This window comes from Cetorhinus maximus, chromosome 11, assembly GCF_964194155.1.
Source record: "Cetorhinus maximus chromosome 11, sCetMax3.hap1.1, whole genome shotgun sequence".
In the NCBI taxonomy this organism is placed as follows: domain Eukaryota; kingdom Metazoa; phylum Chordata; class Chondrichthyes; order Lamniformes; family Cetorhinidae; genus Cetorhinus; species Cetorhinus maximus.
In genome coordinates this window covers 97,800,555-97,817,333 of record NC_135889.1, presented here as the reverse complement: position 1 = coordinate 97,817,333, position 16,779 = coordinate 97,800,555, and the positions used below count along the sequence as shown (strand labels likewise).

The 16,779-nt window shown below is 39.9% G+C and overlaps 1 protein-coding gene across 1 annotated transcript in view; it reads left to right on the top strand.

The window, feature by feature from the left end:
* The first annotated feature begins 3,841 nt into the window (after positions 1-3,841).
* LOC144686788 (low-density lipoprotein receptor-related protein 1-like) overlaps positions 3,842-16,779 on the top strand; it is a 1,926,687-nt gene continuing 1,913,749 nt past the window's right edge. Inside the window, exon 1 of the mRNA XM_078552493.1 lies at positions 3,842-4,108. Coding sequence (XP_078408619.1) covers positions 4,027-4,108 — 82 coding nt within the window. The 5' untranslated portion in view covers positions 3,842-4,026. The remainder of the gene's footprint in view (positions 4,109-16,779) is intronic.

The window sequence follows — 16,779 nt, the reverse complement described above, 5'->3', positions numbered from 1 at the left end:
AACCCTGAGGAACTCCTACAGTGATGTCCTGGAACTGAGATGATTAACCTCCAACAACCACAACCATCTTCCTTTGTGCTAGGTATGACTCCAACCAGCGGAGAGTTTTCCCCCTGATTCCAACTGAATCCAGTTTTGCTAGGGCTCCCCTGCTGCCATACTTGGTCAAATGCTGCCTTGAGGTCAAGGACAGTCACTCTCACCTAGTCTTTTATTCATCGTATGCATGCTGTCCATGTGTGAGTGGGTTGTACGCTGGAGTCATCATTCATGAGGTCAGTTGATAGCCTTTCTCTGGCAGTTACCACCCTTTTAATTGTCATGGTGGCTCAAATGCAGTCAGCACGTGGACGGCCCCAGAATGTAGGTATCATGGCTGCTGTGCGAATGCTACATAATTCATTGTGGATGGCTGCACAGCAGCTGAATGATGGGGGAGTGGAATTCTTTTCAGCTGCTGCACATCTCAGAGCTGACTTGCATTGCCAGGCAAATGATGTGTACATAGGCAATGGTACCTCAGTCCATCTGGAAGCCTGCCATCTTTGTAAAGCCACACACTTGCTCCAACTACTGCTCCAACAAGAGTGAATGAAATGTAGTCAGCTCTCTTGTGCCTTACGTAACAGTACACAACAAACTGAGATATGTCAAAGGTCGCCTGCTCTAGCCTGGAAGGGGTGAGACATATGAAAGTCCATTGCCGTGGTCACTTTCACAGACACCGGCAGTGTGGTCCTTGTCATGTTCTGAAATTATGGTTGTGGATGCAGCAAGTTTCTATAAGGCTGTCCTTACTGAAACACAGACACATTGTTCCTCCCTGAGGTTCAAGCAGGAGAATTGCTCCCTGAACACCTTGAGTGGATATGGCCACCTGCTGAGAGCTCTTCTCCCTTTCATCTGCCTCCTCCTCTCTCATTAGGAGTTTGTCCTGCTCTATGTTCCCTCTATTCATTATCTCAGTCATGCTGTAGTCCAAGGAAAATGCTTACAACTGAACCCATAGCTGGAAACAAGTGGTTTTTGCAGAAGCCTTGGAGCCACTTCAGAGCCCTTCAGAACCTGCCACACTACTTCCTGTAGATTTTAACAACTTTAAACTCTAGAAAACACAAAATTCTTCAACAAAATCAGCAGCAACCTGTAGAAACCAATCAGCAACTAATTCAAATGCAGTTGATGATCCATTTAAACAGAGCTGCTAGAGGGACCTTCCTGCTAGTGAACCCATGTTCAACCATGCATGATTAAAATATGGCATTAGCTAGAGCAGAGTGCCAAAATGGCAATGGTGCATAGAGATTTGCTTACTCTGCATTCTTCTTGCAGATACTCAATGCAGACACACTAATAACCTTACTAATATGCGGCTTGGCACAACTCAGAAGTATGCACAAGCATGGCAGATACCATACCTCTAAGGCTCCTTGCAGCACACACAGTTGTGCCATTATCTCCTCAGCTTTACTCTTGCAAAAGTGCTAAGTTGCAGCAGCTTTACCCTTTGAACTTCTGCAGGGCACCAGGTGACAGGCTAGAACTCATCCTATTTATGACCTCGAGTAACAACCAAATGAGTTGCAGCAAAAATTTGCAATCTAGTAGTCCACAGTCAATAAGCTAATTTTCAATGTCATAATTGAGGGTTTCAATCCATAATTGACAGTGAAACCAATTTATGAATATAAACCACCAGTTCAAGTCAATCTGATGTACATTTTCCTTAGGACCTAATTTGGCGAGGTAAACATCGCTAAAAGATAGACTCCAGCAGCATTGATAGGGGGGTAAAAAAGCTATCCCTCAGCTGACAGAAACAGGCCACCTCTCCATTATAGCATGACTCCAGAGGTGAAGCAGTTTAAATGATCTTTTAGTCTGAAGCTTTATCCTCCAGACACTGGCAAAACTTAGCAGCAGATGCTAACAAGCTAGCATTAACTGGGCCCAGTCTTTTTCTTTCTGGCACCTGTCCACCCTTTCCACATGCATTCACTGCCATCAGCCACTAGGGAGGGTTATGAAGACTGAATAATCTTCTAGATGTTTGGACTGACAACATTCTTACATCAGTCTTGATAACTCTCATCTAATAGTGGTTTGGCTTAAATGGGATGTTCTTTATTCTAAATTGATAAAGTGTATGATGTTTATTGCTTGTTTGTTTGCAATGGCTACACAAGTGAATTTCTGACATTGTTAAATCTCTACTGCATTAAAACACTTGACCTCATTTTTTTCTGGCAAGGTTTCATTGTACTATTCAACATGGAATAAAACCTCTGCAGTAGCTCATATGAGAAGCTATAATAATTGTGTGGTCCAAATATGTGTGTGCATGTTTTCACTTTTTTTGTATAGCCCGTTTCTGTGTGCTGCTTGGAGTAAACATGTAAATTCTGTGTGCGTAAACATAGTGATAGCTATAATATTTTTAAAAGTTACTTATTTAAAGTAATGCAGTGAGGCTGATGTATAGTTAACAATTATAAAAAAAATTAAAAGACATTAAAAAATCAATTTTAAAAAATCAATGTAAAGGAACTACTAATTAATAAATGATGCACTGGTATCACAGCAGTTATTAAAGGTAACACTGGCATTTAACACTGGTAGAAGGGACTCAGTGAAATTTTCAACTTTCCTACAGCATCGCCACCTTATTATTATCCTGTGACTGGCTCATGAAGTCTGATGCTGCATCTTTATCATACAGCCACGCTGTCCTGGTGTGTAGGGCAATATAAACAAGGCCAGTCCAGCTACTTTGTTCGCCTGGGTTATCACCCTGGGTGAAAATGTGGACCTCGGATATGCTCAATGTGTGTGTTTGGTTAGTTCTGCATGGAACCACTGGGTGGAGTGTCTCTCCATAGTAAAAAATAAATGATACCTCTTACTTACTGAAGAGCATGCACATCTAAAGCTATAATCTATCTATTCATTGTCCTGGTTCTAAAATAATGTTGTGGGAATTAAACTAATGAATAGATATCAATAAGAGGGACAAACATCAGATAAAACTGAATTGGGGAAAAAAAGAATTATCTTTATTTTCAAAGTTCACTTGTCTTTATATGAAAATATATGGCAAGGATCTTTAAAAAAAAATTAGGCTTTTTTTGTGAATGTAAGAAAACAGTACAGAAATGAGTTTTTTTAAATAAAAATATGGATTCCAGTTATTTTATACCCTGAAAAATAACTAAACTGTATTAATGAATGGGCAGTTCTAGTTAGCTACTAGTATTGATATACAGAACAATTAATAGAGATGTGCTGTGCTCATTTTAATCATTTAAAAATTATGATAGATAAAATGAGATTAATACCTCACTGTTATTTTTAACAACACTATAAATTAAGACCATAAAGAGCAGAAAAAAACTACATAAGGAAAATAAACATTGCTGCTGGGTATGATAGTTGGTTTCCATTTTAATAAGGAACAACTGGCATGATCAGGAATTCTCTAGAGAATGATTGTGAGGAAAAATAATATTCACCCTAGACAAAGACTAAGTTCTGCCACTATGCAGGTCAGTTATTTAGCACAGCGTGGCAGGCAATACAGTATTTATTTTGGGGAGACTTTAAATGCACAGTATACTATGCAGTACTGCTTTGTTGAAACAGCCAAAATAAAGGAAATGGAGATCTATATTATTCTCAATGCGTAACTATGCATTCCTTGTTTGTTAAATGTCTCACACTAGGCAGTGAAGCTGAATGGTGTCGATACAGAACGGTTGTATGGTAGATTCCATGATTAATCAGTGAAATTCCATCCTCTAGCATCACTCACTGCCCTCTTGTGATGTAAGACCAGACGTACACTGCATTGAAAAGTCAAGACACACACTGCACACATACACCTACAAATTCTGCTGAAAGCAGAGGAGGGAGATCGGCTCATTTAGCAGAAGAATTTCCTTTGACATTTCTAGATTACGCAGCTCGACACTGGTTCTCTGCTGACTTACTGAGTGTGCAGCGAGGCAGTCACAGCCTTCATTTGTCGCAATGTCTGAGTTTATTTTAGCTTTGGTAACAATATCAGGATTATTCCCCATCACCAAGGCTGTGTCAGTTCTAGTTGATAAAGGTAAGGATACTTTATTTACTGGATTGCTGTGCTAAGGAAGTCTCTGACAAACTTGTACATTTTCACAAAATGCCATTTATGATTTTGTGGAGCATTGCTGTAGTCTATCAGGGGAAGAGCTTGTGTTATTGTGCTTAATTACCGCTTCTAGTAACCCTTGAGTGACTATCTTGTGAAAGGATGAGTACTGCACTAGTAGCTTAAAGCAGTCAGCATCTGGTGAGGGAAAAAAAAGAGCGTTGTGATTTTCTTTTTTCCTCAACTGTAGGAACTGCTCTTGTGGAGAAGTTTAGCGCATTTGACTTTGAATCTGTGGTTCCACCCCAACCCCTACCCCGACTGTGCAATGTTTACTAATTGTTATCTTAACACTTAAACCTATCAGGTTGGTTAATTAATATTCTTGCCACCTCGGCTGCTGATCTTTTTCAACTGTATGATCTGTGCTATGTGCTGAGAGGGGCATTAGAAGCCGTACTTGTGTTGTTTTACACGTCATGACATTCTTTTCTCCCTATGTACTCTGCAAAAATGTGCCATGCAAGTTTTCTTGCATATAATATTTTCACAAAAGAATTCCCAAACATCAGAAACTGGTTTTAAAACTTCAACACCATGACTTTGCATCATGCCTGGACTTTCGGTGCAACGTGTCAAAATATATCAAATCTTGTTGTATAAAAATAAAAAAAATCTAGGAATTTACACACTTCCTGCCACTTCCGCTATTCCTCTCAAGTATATGGTTTGTGTTACGTACTCGGAAGAAGCCATCAAGAAGTATGCTCATTCTGTTTGTCATGTCTAAAAAAAATAAACAAATGTACTCACTTTCCGTATGAAAATTAAGCATTAAAAATTTAATGATTAAAAAAAAATTTCACCTTTAACATTCAGTATTAAGTTGTCCTAAATAAATTACAGTTTCAATAAGGAACTGCTTGAATAATGAACTATATTGGAAATAGCTTCAGCTCTCTACTTACGCTGACTTAGGAATTTCCTGTGTGCATTTATTAACTGCTGTTTGTAACAAAGAGCAAGAAATACACAACTCCATTACTTTCCATAATTTCCGCTACACCTTTAATAGGAATGGCATGGGGTTAAATACTAGAGGTCTTTATACCTTTCGTGATAGTCGCCAGAGAGTAAAAGTTGAACTGTTGGAAATGTATCAATGCATTTATTTGATTTATATATTTGCTACATTGTGCCCTCTTTTTATTTTAAATTCAAATATGGCACAACATTTCTTCGGCTGAGTATAATAATGACCTTTATTCTACCACATAAGTTTACACAAGTTCATGCTGCTATCTTTAAAATGTACATTTCTGAGCAGGAAACTCAAAAAAAGACAGAAACACTATAATAATTATGAATCGTTGAGGTTTTAGTTGTAAGGAAAAAATAACATACAAAAAAACGTTTCTTGCTAAAATAACGTTTTTTGTAAACTCTGGAATTATGACATCTGAAAATATTAAGCGTTCTGCATTGTATGTATTTCAGTCCAAATTATTACAGGCTATGTTACAGTACTTTCTAATAACAATTGAGGGGGCGTATTGTATGTTGTGAAAGATTTATTTAACAAAAGGAAATAAGATAAAATACTAGGCTAAGAACAATATTCTATAACACAATTTTTTAATGTTTCCATGTTGAATAAGTGTCCAATTCAAAAACTATTGTGGTAAATTTGTGAAATATGGGTCTGTGCCTATTTTGAGGCCATACTTCAATCATTCATATTGAAGCTGAAGTTTTCTTCTGAAAATGCATCTTTTTTAATTTCCTGATCCTACCTTCTCTGTAAGATTATCGTTGGGGGAAAAAAAAAACAAGAAGCATGTTACAGCGAGGAGCTTGTTATTGTGAAGTACAAGGTAGATTGAGAATCTTTATAACTATTTATTACTTTAAAGGGGGAGCCATTAGTAATGTGGCATATACCAGAAGACTAATATATATCAATAGTATGGTAAAAGGATTCAAGCAATTGATAGTGCAAAAGTTAATAAATTGATTGATTTAATGCATCAGAATAATTCTCCCTTCTTATTTCTTTAACTACCTTTAGTTTGAAAGTTTGGTGTGGCAATGGTTCTCATAATCTAAAAGTTCTCCAACATTAGTGGAAGAACAGAGGTTGATAACTAGCATAAAAGTCCATGGGGATAATTCTGACTTTGGGTAAAAGTGCAGGATGCTTGATATTGAAACAGCCATGCATAATAGATCTCTCCTGATTTTCATTTCCTTTGAAGCCAAAGGAAATGTGCTTCTATCTACGGCACAAGATCATATTGCCCTGATATTTCTATTGTGCTAAAATATATATTGTGGTATTTTTCAGTAGGTAAAAGTGTGAGTGAATTATTCTCTTCTGCGCCACCTAATTTTAAATGTGCATCAGTAATACTGAATTATGTAATTTGACAGGAAAAAACATTTGGCATATGGTCTCAGTAAGATCCTCAAAAATTTCCTTCATGATTATTTTTAAAAAAATAGATGTTAGTGGTTAAAAATGATAAGAAAATGATCTTAAGAGTAACCACAGACACATCTATCAATTAAACAAGAATTTTCAGAAGCTCACACAAACACTAATTTAGCAACAACATTTTTTTGTCTAATTTTTATTGATTTCTCAATTCCCCCAAGCAATGTGCTACAAGCCATCCAAAAGTAAAGTGGGTAAGCAACCTGTTTACAGAATTGTATCAATACCACTCTTGGATCAGCCATCAGGAGGTGCAAGAGGGGAGAACAAAGCCATTGATGCGACAGTTTCCTTTAGTTCCTTGAATGCGGATGTAGATAGTTTCTGCTAAAACTCTATCCCCTGATTCCATGTGCAAGATTGGGAACTGAGTATGTGGGAATGAAAAGAGTCTCTGTATAACACAGATATATAACACAGATAACACAGATAGTGCAATGTTATATTGTGCCACAATTAGTTTCTCATTGATAACTTGCTTTCACAGATACAAACTGAAAAGGCTGGAAGATAAAAGTGCAACGTGTTTTTTAAAGTTCCACACGATGAATAGGCTAAAATATATACTATAAAATGTAGTTATTAACAGAGACATCCATAAGCTAAATGTAACATAGGAATAACCAATAAAGTTGCATTTATTTTACAACAATATAACCAGTACAGCCATGATTTTGTTGATAATATTGTAATGTAAGTGAGGCACCATCGCATGTGGAATCTGTATGTGCACTCAAAGCAATAGTTTTCTTCAGTGCCTCTGGAGGCACTGGTAGCAATATAACTGTGACTGAAGGCATGGGTAGCTACTGTTTCTGGCGTCTGACTGAATCCTGCTTAGTTAGGCAATGTTTTGTTTTGCTCACTGGCCATTTACCTTTCCAAATTTTAGGTATGGTTCTTAGAAATAGTCATTATAGTTAACCTAGGTACAGTTTATTTTTCTCTCTGTTTTCCATTGCTGTGGAACCTTCCCTGCAGTTTAAGTGAGATGGATTACAATTCACCACAGGCCTAAAGCAATTGGATCTGCAATACAAGTTCACCATGGGAATTGTAACCCTTTGGAATAAACTGCAACCTGGTATGGTAAATGTAGCCTCAGCTGAAGAATACAAATAAGAAACAGCCCTAAACCCCAAGTAAGGAGGTAAATATTTGCCTGTTGCCCAGGAACAATTGAGATAAAGTAATCTAGCCAGGTCCCTGACATGTGACTAACTGATAGGAGTTAGTGATGTGGGCTGCAGGTCCTTTTGTCTTTCTCACCTCTCGTGCAGCCATGAGTGAAATCCAAATATTGCTTATGAAGTTGCCAGCTTTTCTCTCACTGATGTAATGTTTATATCATGGTCTGCCATGAAAAGCAGCTTAATTCCAGCTGTTGCACAACATTAATGAGGTGGTGATGGTCACCCTGGCACAGTAGTTCCATTCTGCACTGCAAGAGGAAAAGTGCTGGCCATGGCAGCTGCCATTTTCTGAGTTGCAGCTAGGCTGATCTTTGGAGACTTTCTTCCCAGATAATTAAAATCACTAGATCAACTTTTCAACAGTTGTAGTTGGATTGTTCTGGTACTACAGTTTTGCTCTGAAGTTTGCCTAGTAATTCTAACTAAACAGAGCTAGGACCAATATCCTCACAGGCCATTGCTAGTGCTGTTGGGGAGGGTTTAAACTGAGAGGGGAATGGGAACCAGTATGCAGCATTAGGAAGTAAAAACAAGGTGCACAAAGAATTGGGCGAAGCAGACAGCATTAGAATAAGAAGTAAGAAGGTATTCGGTGGGGTCAGACTAAGAGATTGTGGAAAAAAGTCTAAATTGGGTTTACAGTGCATGTACATAAACACACAAAGTGTTGTAAATAAGGTTGGTGAGCTGCGGGCGCAAATAACCGCATGGGAATATGACATGATGATAACAGAGCCCTGACTCAAAAAGTGGGTACTAAATACTCCTGGATACAAGATATTCAGGAAAAATAGGGAAGGAAAGAAAGAATGATGAGTGACTATAATATTTAAGGAGAATATTATAGTGCTCGAGAGAGGTTGTCCTGGAGAGCTCAATGATTGAATCTATTTCATTAGAGTTAAGAAAAAATAGAGGTGCCATTACACTACTGGGTGCATTCCAAAGGCCATTGACTAATGGAAAAGGTTTAGAGGAGGAAACCTGCAGGGAAATTAGAGAGGTGTAAAAATTATAGAGTAGTGATAATGGGATCTTCAATTATTTTAATATGGACTGGGATAGCAATAGTGTAAAAGGAAAGAGACTCTTAAGTGTGTTCAGTCAAATTTTCTTGATTATTCTGTTTGTGGCCCAGCTAAGAAGGAGGCATACTGGATCTGGTTCTGGTGAATGAAGTGGGGAATGTGTATCAAGTATCAGTTGGGGAACTTTTAGTGAATAGTAATCATAGTAGCATAAGATTTAGATTAACTTTGGAAAAGGGCAAGGAGCAAACTAAAGTAAAAATGCTAAATTGGAAGCAGGGCAATTTCAGCGGGGTGAGAACAGATAAATTGGAATCCAGGTAAATTGAAATCAAAGAGTGTCAATGTGGAGTTTTTGTATGTCATTTTTGTAAGCTAAAAGTAAAGTCATGTGAAATTCTATTCACATTGCGGCTCACAGGCTGGAATTTTCCGGTCCTGTTGGCGTCGGGCGACATGGTAGGTGGTGGGGGGATACAAAATGGCGAGAAGGCCAACAATCGGTTTCACGCTGTGGTGAAACCAGCTTGCGATCGTCCACTCTAACCATTAATGGTGAGCCGCATTTCCCGCTGTCGCATTTCGGGAACCGACTTTCAATACTTTAGCATCTCATCATAAGCCCTGCTCACCGGAATCATTCCCCCACGCTGGGTTTGCTTTTCACAACTGTACATAAGCGACGTGCACCTGGCAAGCTGCACTTCGCTTGGGACTTCGAGGTTTGTTTGCCTACCTTGCTTCGCAGGCAGGACCATATCATGCTTAGGGGGGCTCACGGTCAGGTGTCTACCTACCAGACCACCCTTAAGGCTTTTCAATGGCTGCTGGGCTAGGACTTGCTTGCGGAATGTGGACACATGGCTTCAGGCAAGGGAAGATGCTGCAGGGCAAACTCCGTACTGAGGAAGAGCTGTATCCCAGGGCATGTTGATCTTTGCAAGTGGCCTCAAGGTGCTGAGGAGATAGTTTCCATAGAAGATGAGGCAAGATGGAGATGTGAGGGTGTGTGTGAGAGAGGGAGTGGTGACATCCCTTGAGCTGGCAGTGAGTAAGATGCCAGTGAATGTGTGATGGGCTGTGAGTGTGTGAGTTTAGAGTGATGAAATGTTTGCCTTACCCTGGCCGCACAGATGAGATCATTCATCAGTTTCCTGCACTGGATGGCCAACCTCTTGTGTGTACCATTGGCACTGACCACCTCTGCCACCACCTTCCAAGCCGGAGTGGTGAGATTGATGGGCCTCCTGTGGCCAGATCAGGGTTAGAGGACATTGTGGTGGGCCTCCACAGTGTCCAGAAGGTGTGCCATGGATGAGTCACTGGATCGGGGGGGCTGCAGTATTCTTGGTATTTGAGGCCATGTCTTAATTAAAGCAGTCCTGGGCTGCAAACATTGAGAAGTGTGCACACGGCTGCAGTTTAAATATGGCTCCATGTGTGAGGAAGTGGCAAGGTAACAGCGTGGCGGGCAAACCGGAGTCCACCCACCAGAGAGACTGTGTGTTTCCTGTGGCTGCATAATTAATGAGGCGGGAATGGGACGATATGATGTGAAAACCCGCCATTGCGGCCGGCAGGAAGAACGATTTTTTTCCTGCCCATGACTGCACTTTGTGCAAATCTGGGATGATTCCGCTCATGGTCTCAAGTTCATCTGCCAATGGCCCACAAATGAATCCAGGGAGTACTAGAGTTCTGCTGATTAGTAAGGTCTCTGGTTTGGTGCCTGTGCTCGTCTTCTGACCTGAGGCAGGAAAGCAGCAGAAACACTACAATTTCCCACTAGGGTATGAAAGTGGAAACTGGGCCAGAGTTTTCACTCTTCAGAAGTGACCTGTGCTGGCAGCACATATTTGCGGATGTTAGGTGAAAGCAAAATCTGTTGTGATGTCCCAGTTGCTCAAATAGCCTGCCAGCACTCACTTTCAAGGTTCACACTTGAATAATGACATATTGAGCCAGCTACTAGATCATGGCTTAAGCTCATGGATATTCTAGCAAAGAGTCAATGCATTAAGGTGTGACTATTGAGTGGAATAACATTTGTAAGAAAGATAACATGCTTATTTTCAACATTTTTAAGATATAATTGTCTCTATTTCATAAATCTGATCCACAAAATATCTTTGTGCCTTGATTGCTGACAATACTGTGGTTAGACACTCAAAACAGCCCAAAAAACAATGGTGAAACAGAAGTCTCACAAACACTGCCAGTTGCAATCTGGGTTTGAATGAAAAGCAATCAGACTAATTCACTGTACTGAGAATTCATCCATGTTTAATTTTATATACAGAAATATCGTCACATAGAATCATAGAAGTTTCAGCAAGGAAAGATTCATTTGGGCTATTTTTTTGTATGCTAGTATAAAATCTATTAATGTCCAGGTTGATAGAGACTGGCTGTGAATCAAGGAAGAACTCTCTGTGTGATTAATAAGCACTTTAAAAGGTTTGTCACTTCATCTTCCAGAACACTGTCCTCCTATTCATTTATTCCAGATTATTTTCCTGACATTGGCAGTATGTGTACTTGTTACTTATAAACACACTACTGATGACATTGTTTACACTAGATTTTGGATAATTAGTGGCACTTAACATATCCAACACATACCCAACCCTAATTAAACAAATATCATAACACTTTCTTCATCATTAGGTTGCTGAACCTTGGTTCCTGACTTTTTCATGTTACATTTTATGCCTTGTTATGGGACATTCATTATGATGCACACCTCATTATACTAAGCAAAGTGTTTAGGCCCCCAGTGAATGTGTTTTAATTAGCTTACTTGGTATTGTTGACACCAGAATATAAAATGTTCTGATAAAACCACACTGCAAAAATGCTGAGACTAATACCCATTGTATGTTTTATGCGGGAGTACTGCATCAATTGTACACAAGATTATACCATTAATATAAAAAATGAATTTTTTTTTTTGCAATTTTGAAATTAAATATGAGAAATACAAATACAATTTTGAGCATACCAAAACAGCTTGTTCAATTCTGAAGTTTTAACTTCTGTCGTATTAAACAATCTATCTAACAACATATATTTTAGTAAATCTTCAGCTTTTAAGTGCTATGCTTTAAATATGAAACACAAAATGGTTACAAATATTGGTATGAATTTTGTGCTTAGTACAGTGATTTCCTAAGACTTCCTAATATTCAAGGTGTGTGATCGTTAAGGGAAAAGTTATTATTTCCATGTATGCTATTAATATGTTCTAACCAATTGCAGCAAACCTTGGCAAAAGAAAAAGACATCTGGAGTGCCGAGCAATCATCAATATGCAAATCAAAATTAAATTATTATATATTAGCAGATCTCTTGTGGCATTGCTTGTATGCGTTTTTAATGTTGCTAGTTATGTTATTTTTCTATCTGAAATCTTGGTGTACAAAATGCATTTGTACTTATGCTTATGCAGATGTATTTCTGACTCCTGCTAATTTTTGTTACTGCTGTTTGATGTGTTTGCATATTATTTATTGTTTGTATATTTTTTTTTATCAGGATTGAAAAAGTATGGGTTAAATTTGTCATTGGCAGCCTTTTCATTGATTTCATTAGCATGTAAAACAGGGTGGGACAGTGAAACAAAAACAAAAATTGCTGGAAAATCTCAGCAGGTCTGACAGCATCTGTGGAGAGAAAGACAGAGTTAACGTTTCGAGTCCAGATGATGGTAGTTGTGGGGAAAAGGTCACTGGCTGGTGAGGGGTTCAGAGGGTCAGAAGAAAGGGCAGGAGGGTGGCACTCAGCGAACCCACCCTTCCTAATGCTATAAGGCCATAAGATGTAGGAGCATAAGGAGGCCATTCGGCCCATCAGTTCTGCTCCGCCATTCGATGAGATTATGACTGATCTGATAATCCTCAATTCCACTTTCCTGCCTTTTCCCCATAACCCTTGATACCCTTACTGATTAAAAATCTGTATATCTCAGCCTTGAATATATTTAACAACCCAACCTCTACAACCATCTGTGGTAAAGAATTCCACAGATTAACTACCCTCCGAGAAAAGGAATTCCTTCTCATCTCTGTCTTAAATGGGGGACCCTTTACTCTGAGGTTATGCCCTCCAGCCCTAGACTCTCGCACAAGGGAAAACGACCTCTCATCATCTACACTGTCAAGCCCCCTAATAATATTATATGTTTCAATAAGGTCACCTCTCATTCTTCTATACTCCAATGAGTATAGGCCCAACCTACTCAACCTCTCTTCATAAGAAAATCCCTCCATATCTGGGATCAACCTAGTGAACCTTCTTTGGACTATCTCCAATGCCAGAACATCTTTCCTTGGATAAGGGGACCACAAATGTTCACAGTATTCTAGGTGTGGTCTAACTAGTGCCCCGCATAGTTTTAGCTAGACTTCTCTATTTTTATATTCCATTCAATTTGAAGTAAATGTCAACATTCCAGTTGCCTTCCCTGTTACCTGTTGAACTTGTATGTTAGCTTTTTGAGATTCATGCACAAGGATCCCAAATCCCTCTGCGCTGCAGCTTTCTGCAGTCTTTCTCCATTTAAATAATATTCAGCTCATCTACTCTTCCTGCCAAAGTGCATAATCTCACATTTTCCCACATTATATTCCATCTGCCAAGTTTCTGCCCAGTCACTTAACCTGTCTATATCCCTCTGTAAACTCTTTGTGTCATCCTCACTACTTGTCTTCCCACCTATTTTTGTGTCATCCGCAAACTTGGTGATAGTACATTTATTTCCCTCATCCAAGTCATTAATATATATTGTAAATAATTGTGGTCCCAGCACTGATCCCTGTGGCACTCCACTAGTTACAGGTGACCATCCTGAAAATGTCCCCCTTATCCCAACATTCTGGGCAGAATTTTGCCCTCGGATGGCCACCGAAACGGGGCCCGCCGCCATTTTGAGTGGGCGGGCCAATTAAGGCCCACCCAGAGGCCTGCCCGACAGGAAGCGCTGTGTGCTATGCACTTCCTGTGCGGGGGGAGGGGGGGGATTCCCCATCTGTCAAAGTGCGCTCTTTCGCGCATGCATGCGAAAGAGCGCACTGCTCCCTGAGGCAAAGTCCTGTCTCAGGGAAATTCATGAGAGGTAAGTAATCTCTAAAAATAGATAAATATTAAAATTATTAACATGTCCCCCTCATATGACAATGTCACTTGAGATGGGACATGTTAATAATAAACACATAAAAGTTATTAAATTTTTAAAAAACTGACATGAAACTTCATCCCGCCAGTGGATGAAGTTTCATGAATAATCTAGAGCCCGCTGGGGCTCCTGGCCTGCCCGCCAGCCTTAAGGTTGTATGGGCAGGTACTTAATTATCTTAATTAGCCTATTAATTGCCTCAATTGGCCATTGACAGGTCGGCGGGCGGACAGCTGATTTCGTTGTCCGCCCGCCTTCCTAAAAATTTAAATGGACCGGAATGACGTCGGGGCTTCCTCCTGACGTCATCCCGTGTCATTTTCCCATTGGCGAGCGGGCCCCGCCCCCAAATCGCCAACGGGAAAATTCAGGCCTCTGTCTTCTATTAGTTAGCCGATCCTCTATCCATGCTAATATACTACCCCTCACACCATGGGCTCTTATCTTATTAAATAGTCTTATTTGTGGTACATTATCGAACGCCTTTTGGAAATCCAAATATATTACATCTACTGGTCCCCCTCATCTATCCTGCTTGTTACCTCCCCAAAGAATTCCAATAAATTTGTCAGGCATGATTTCCCCTTCACAAAGCCATGCTGACTCTGCTTGATTAGATCATGTATTTCTAAATACTCTGTTATTACATCCTTTATAATAGACTCCAACATTTTCCCAAGGACAGATGTTAAGCGAACAGGCCTAAAGTTACCTGTTTTTTGGCTCCCTCCCTTATTGAATAAGGGTGTTACATTGGCAGTTTTCCAATCCTCTGGGACTTTTCCAGAATCTAAGGATTCTGGAAGGTTACTACCAGTGCATCCACTATCTCTGCAGCTACTTCCTGTAATATCCTAGGATGCAACCCAACAGGTCCAGGGAACTTATCGAATTTTGGCCCCATTAGTTTCCCTAGTACTTTTTCTCCAGTGATAGTTATTGTATTTATATCCTCCCCGCTTTTGTCCCTTGATTATTTAGTTTTTTTTTGAATGCTATAAGTATCTTCTACAGTGACGGCTGATGCAAAGTATTTATTCAATTCCTCTGCCATTTCCTGGTTCCCAAGTATTATTTCCCCAGCCTCATTCTATAAGTGGCCTATGTTCACTTTGGTCTCTCTCTTCCTTTTTATATATTTAAAGAAGCTCTTACCATTCATTTTTATATTACTTGCTAGCTTACCTTCCATGTTTATTTTGCCCTCTTTTTCTTTTTGGTCACCTTCTGTTGGTTTTTAAAACTTTCCCAATCCTCTGGCTTACCACTAATCTTTGCCACATTGTGTGTTTTTCCTTTCAATTTGATACACTCCTTAGCTTCCTTGATTAACCATGGTTGGCTTATTCCCTTCCTAGAATCTGTCTTCCTCACTGGGATATATTTTTGTTGAGTCATGAACTATTTTCTTAAATGACTACCATTGTTCATCAACCATCTTTTCTGTTAAACTCCTTTCCCAGCCCACTCCAGCCAACTCTGCCCTCATTCCTTTGTAATTCCCATTATTTAAGCTTAGCACAGTTGTTTCCAACCCAAATTTCTCACTCTCAAACTAAATGCTAAATTCTACCATGTTGTGGTCACTGTTTTCCAGGGGATCTTTTGCTTTGAGACCATTCATGAAAACAGCCTCATTACACATTACCAGATCCAAAATAGCTTGATCCCTGGTTGGGACCACAACATATTGTTCTAGGAAGCTGTCCTGAATACACTCTATGGGCTGGATTTTACCGTCGGCGAGCGGGGGCAGGGCCCGCTCACCAGCGCGTAAAATGACACATAGTGACGTCGGGTGGAACTCCCGACATCACCGCGCCCCATTTAAATTTTTAGGAAGGCGGGAGTGCAGCAAAATCAGCTGCGCACCCGCCAACCTGTCAATGGCCAATTGAGGCCATTGATAGAGCACTTAAAGTAATTAGTGGACCTGCCCTTCCAACCTTAAGATTGGCGGGCAGGCCAGAAGCCCCAGTGGGAACTAGATAAAACATGAAACCTCATCCACCGGCAGGATGAGGTTTCATGTAGGGTTTTAAAAATTTTAATAAAGTTCTTTTGGAAATTATGAACATGTCCCAACTCATGTGACATTGTCACATGAGGGGACATGTTCGGGAAATTTTATTTTTCTATTTTTAGCTTTTTCACATTTAGAGTCGATCTCCCCGAGGCTGCACTTAGCCTCAGGGAGGTGAGTGCGCTCTTTCATTCGCATGTGCGAAAGAGCACACTCTCGATTTTAGGAATCCCCCCCATCTGCACAGGGAATGCATAGCGCTTCCCTGTGCACATCATGCTGGGCGGGCCTTAATTGGCCCACCCATGTAAAATGGCGCCGCGCCTCCAATCCCATATGTGCCCACCCATCAACTTCCCTCTCAACAGGGGGAAAATTCAGCCCTATGAATTCTTGCTCATGGTACCTCTGCCAATTTGATTTTTCCAATCCACATCAACATTAAAGCCACCCATGAATAATGTACTACCTTTTTTACATGCCCTCATCATCTCCTGACTTATTCTCTGTCCTACAGTATAGCTACTGTTAGGGGGCCTATAGACTATTCCCACCAGTGTCTTCTTCCCCTTGTTATTTCTTACCTCCACCCATATGGATTCTACATCTTCCGATCCAAGATCATTTCTTGCTATTGTGCATCTCATACTAACAAGACTACCCCGCCATCCTTTCCTTCTTGCCTATCCTTATGAAAAGTCACATATCCTTGAATATTTAGTTCCCAGCTTTTATCTCCTTG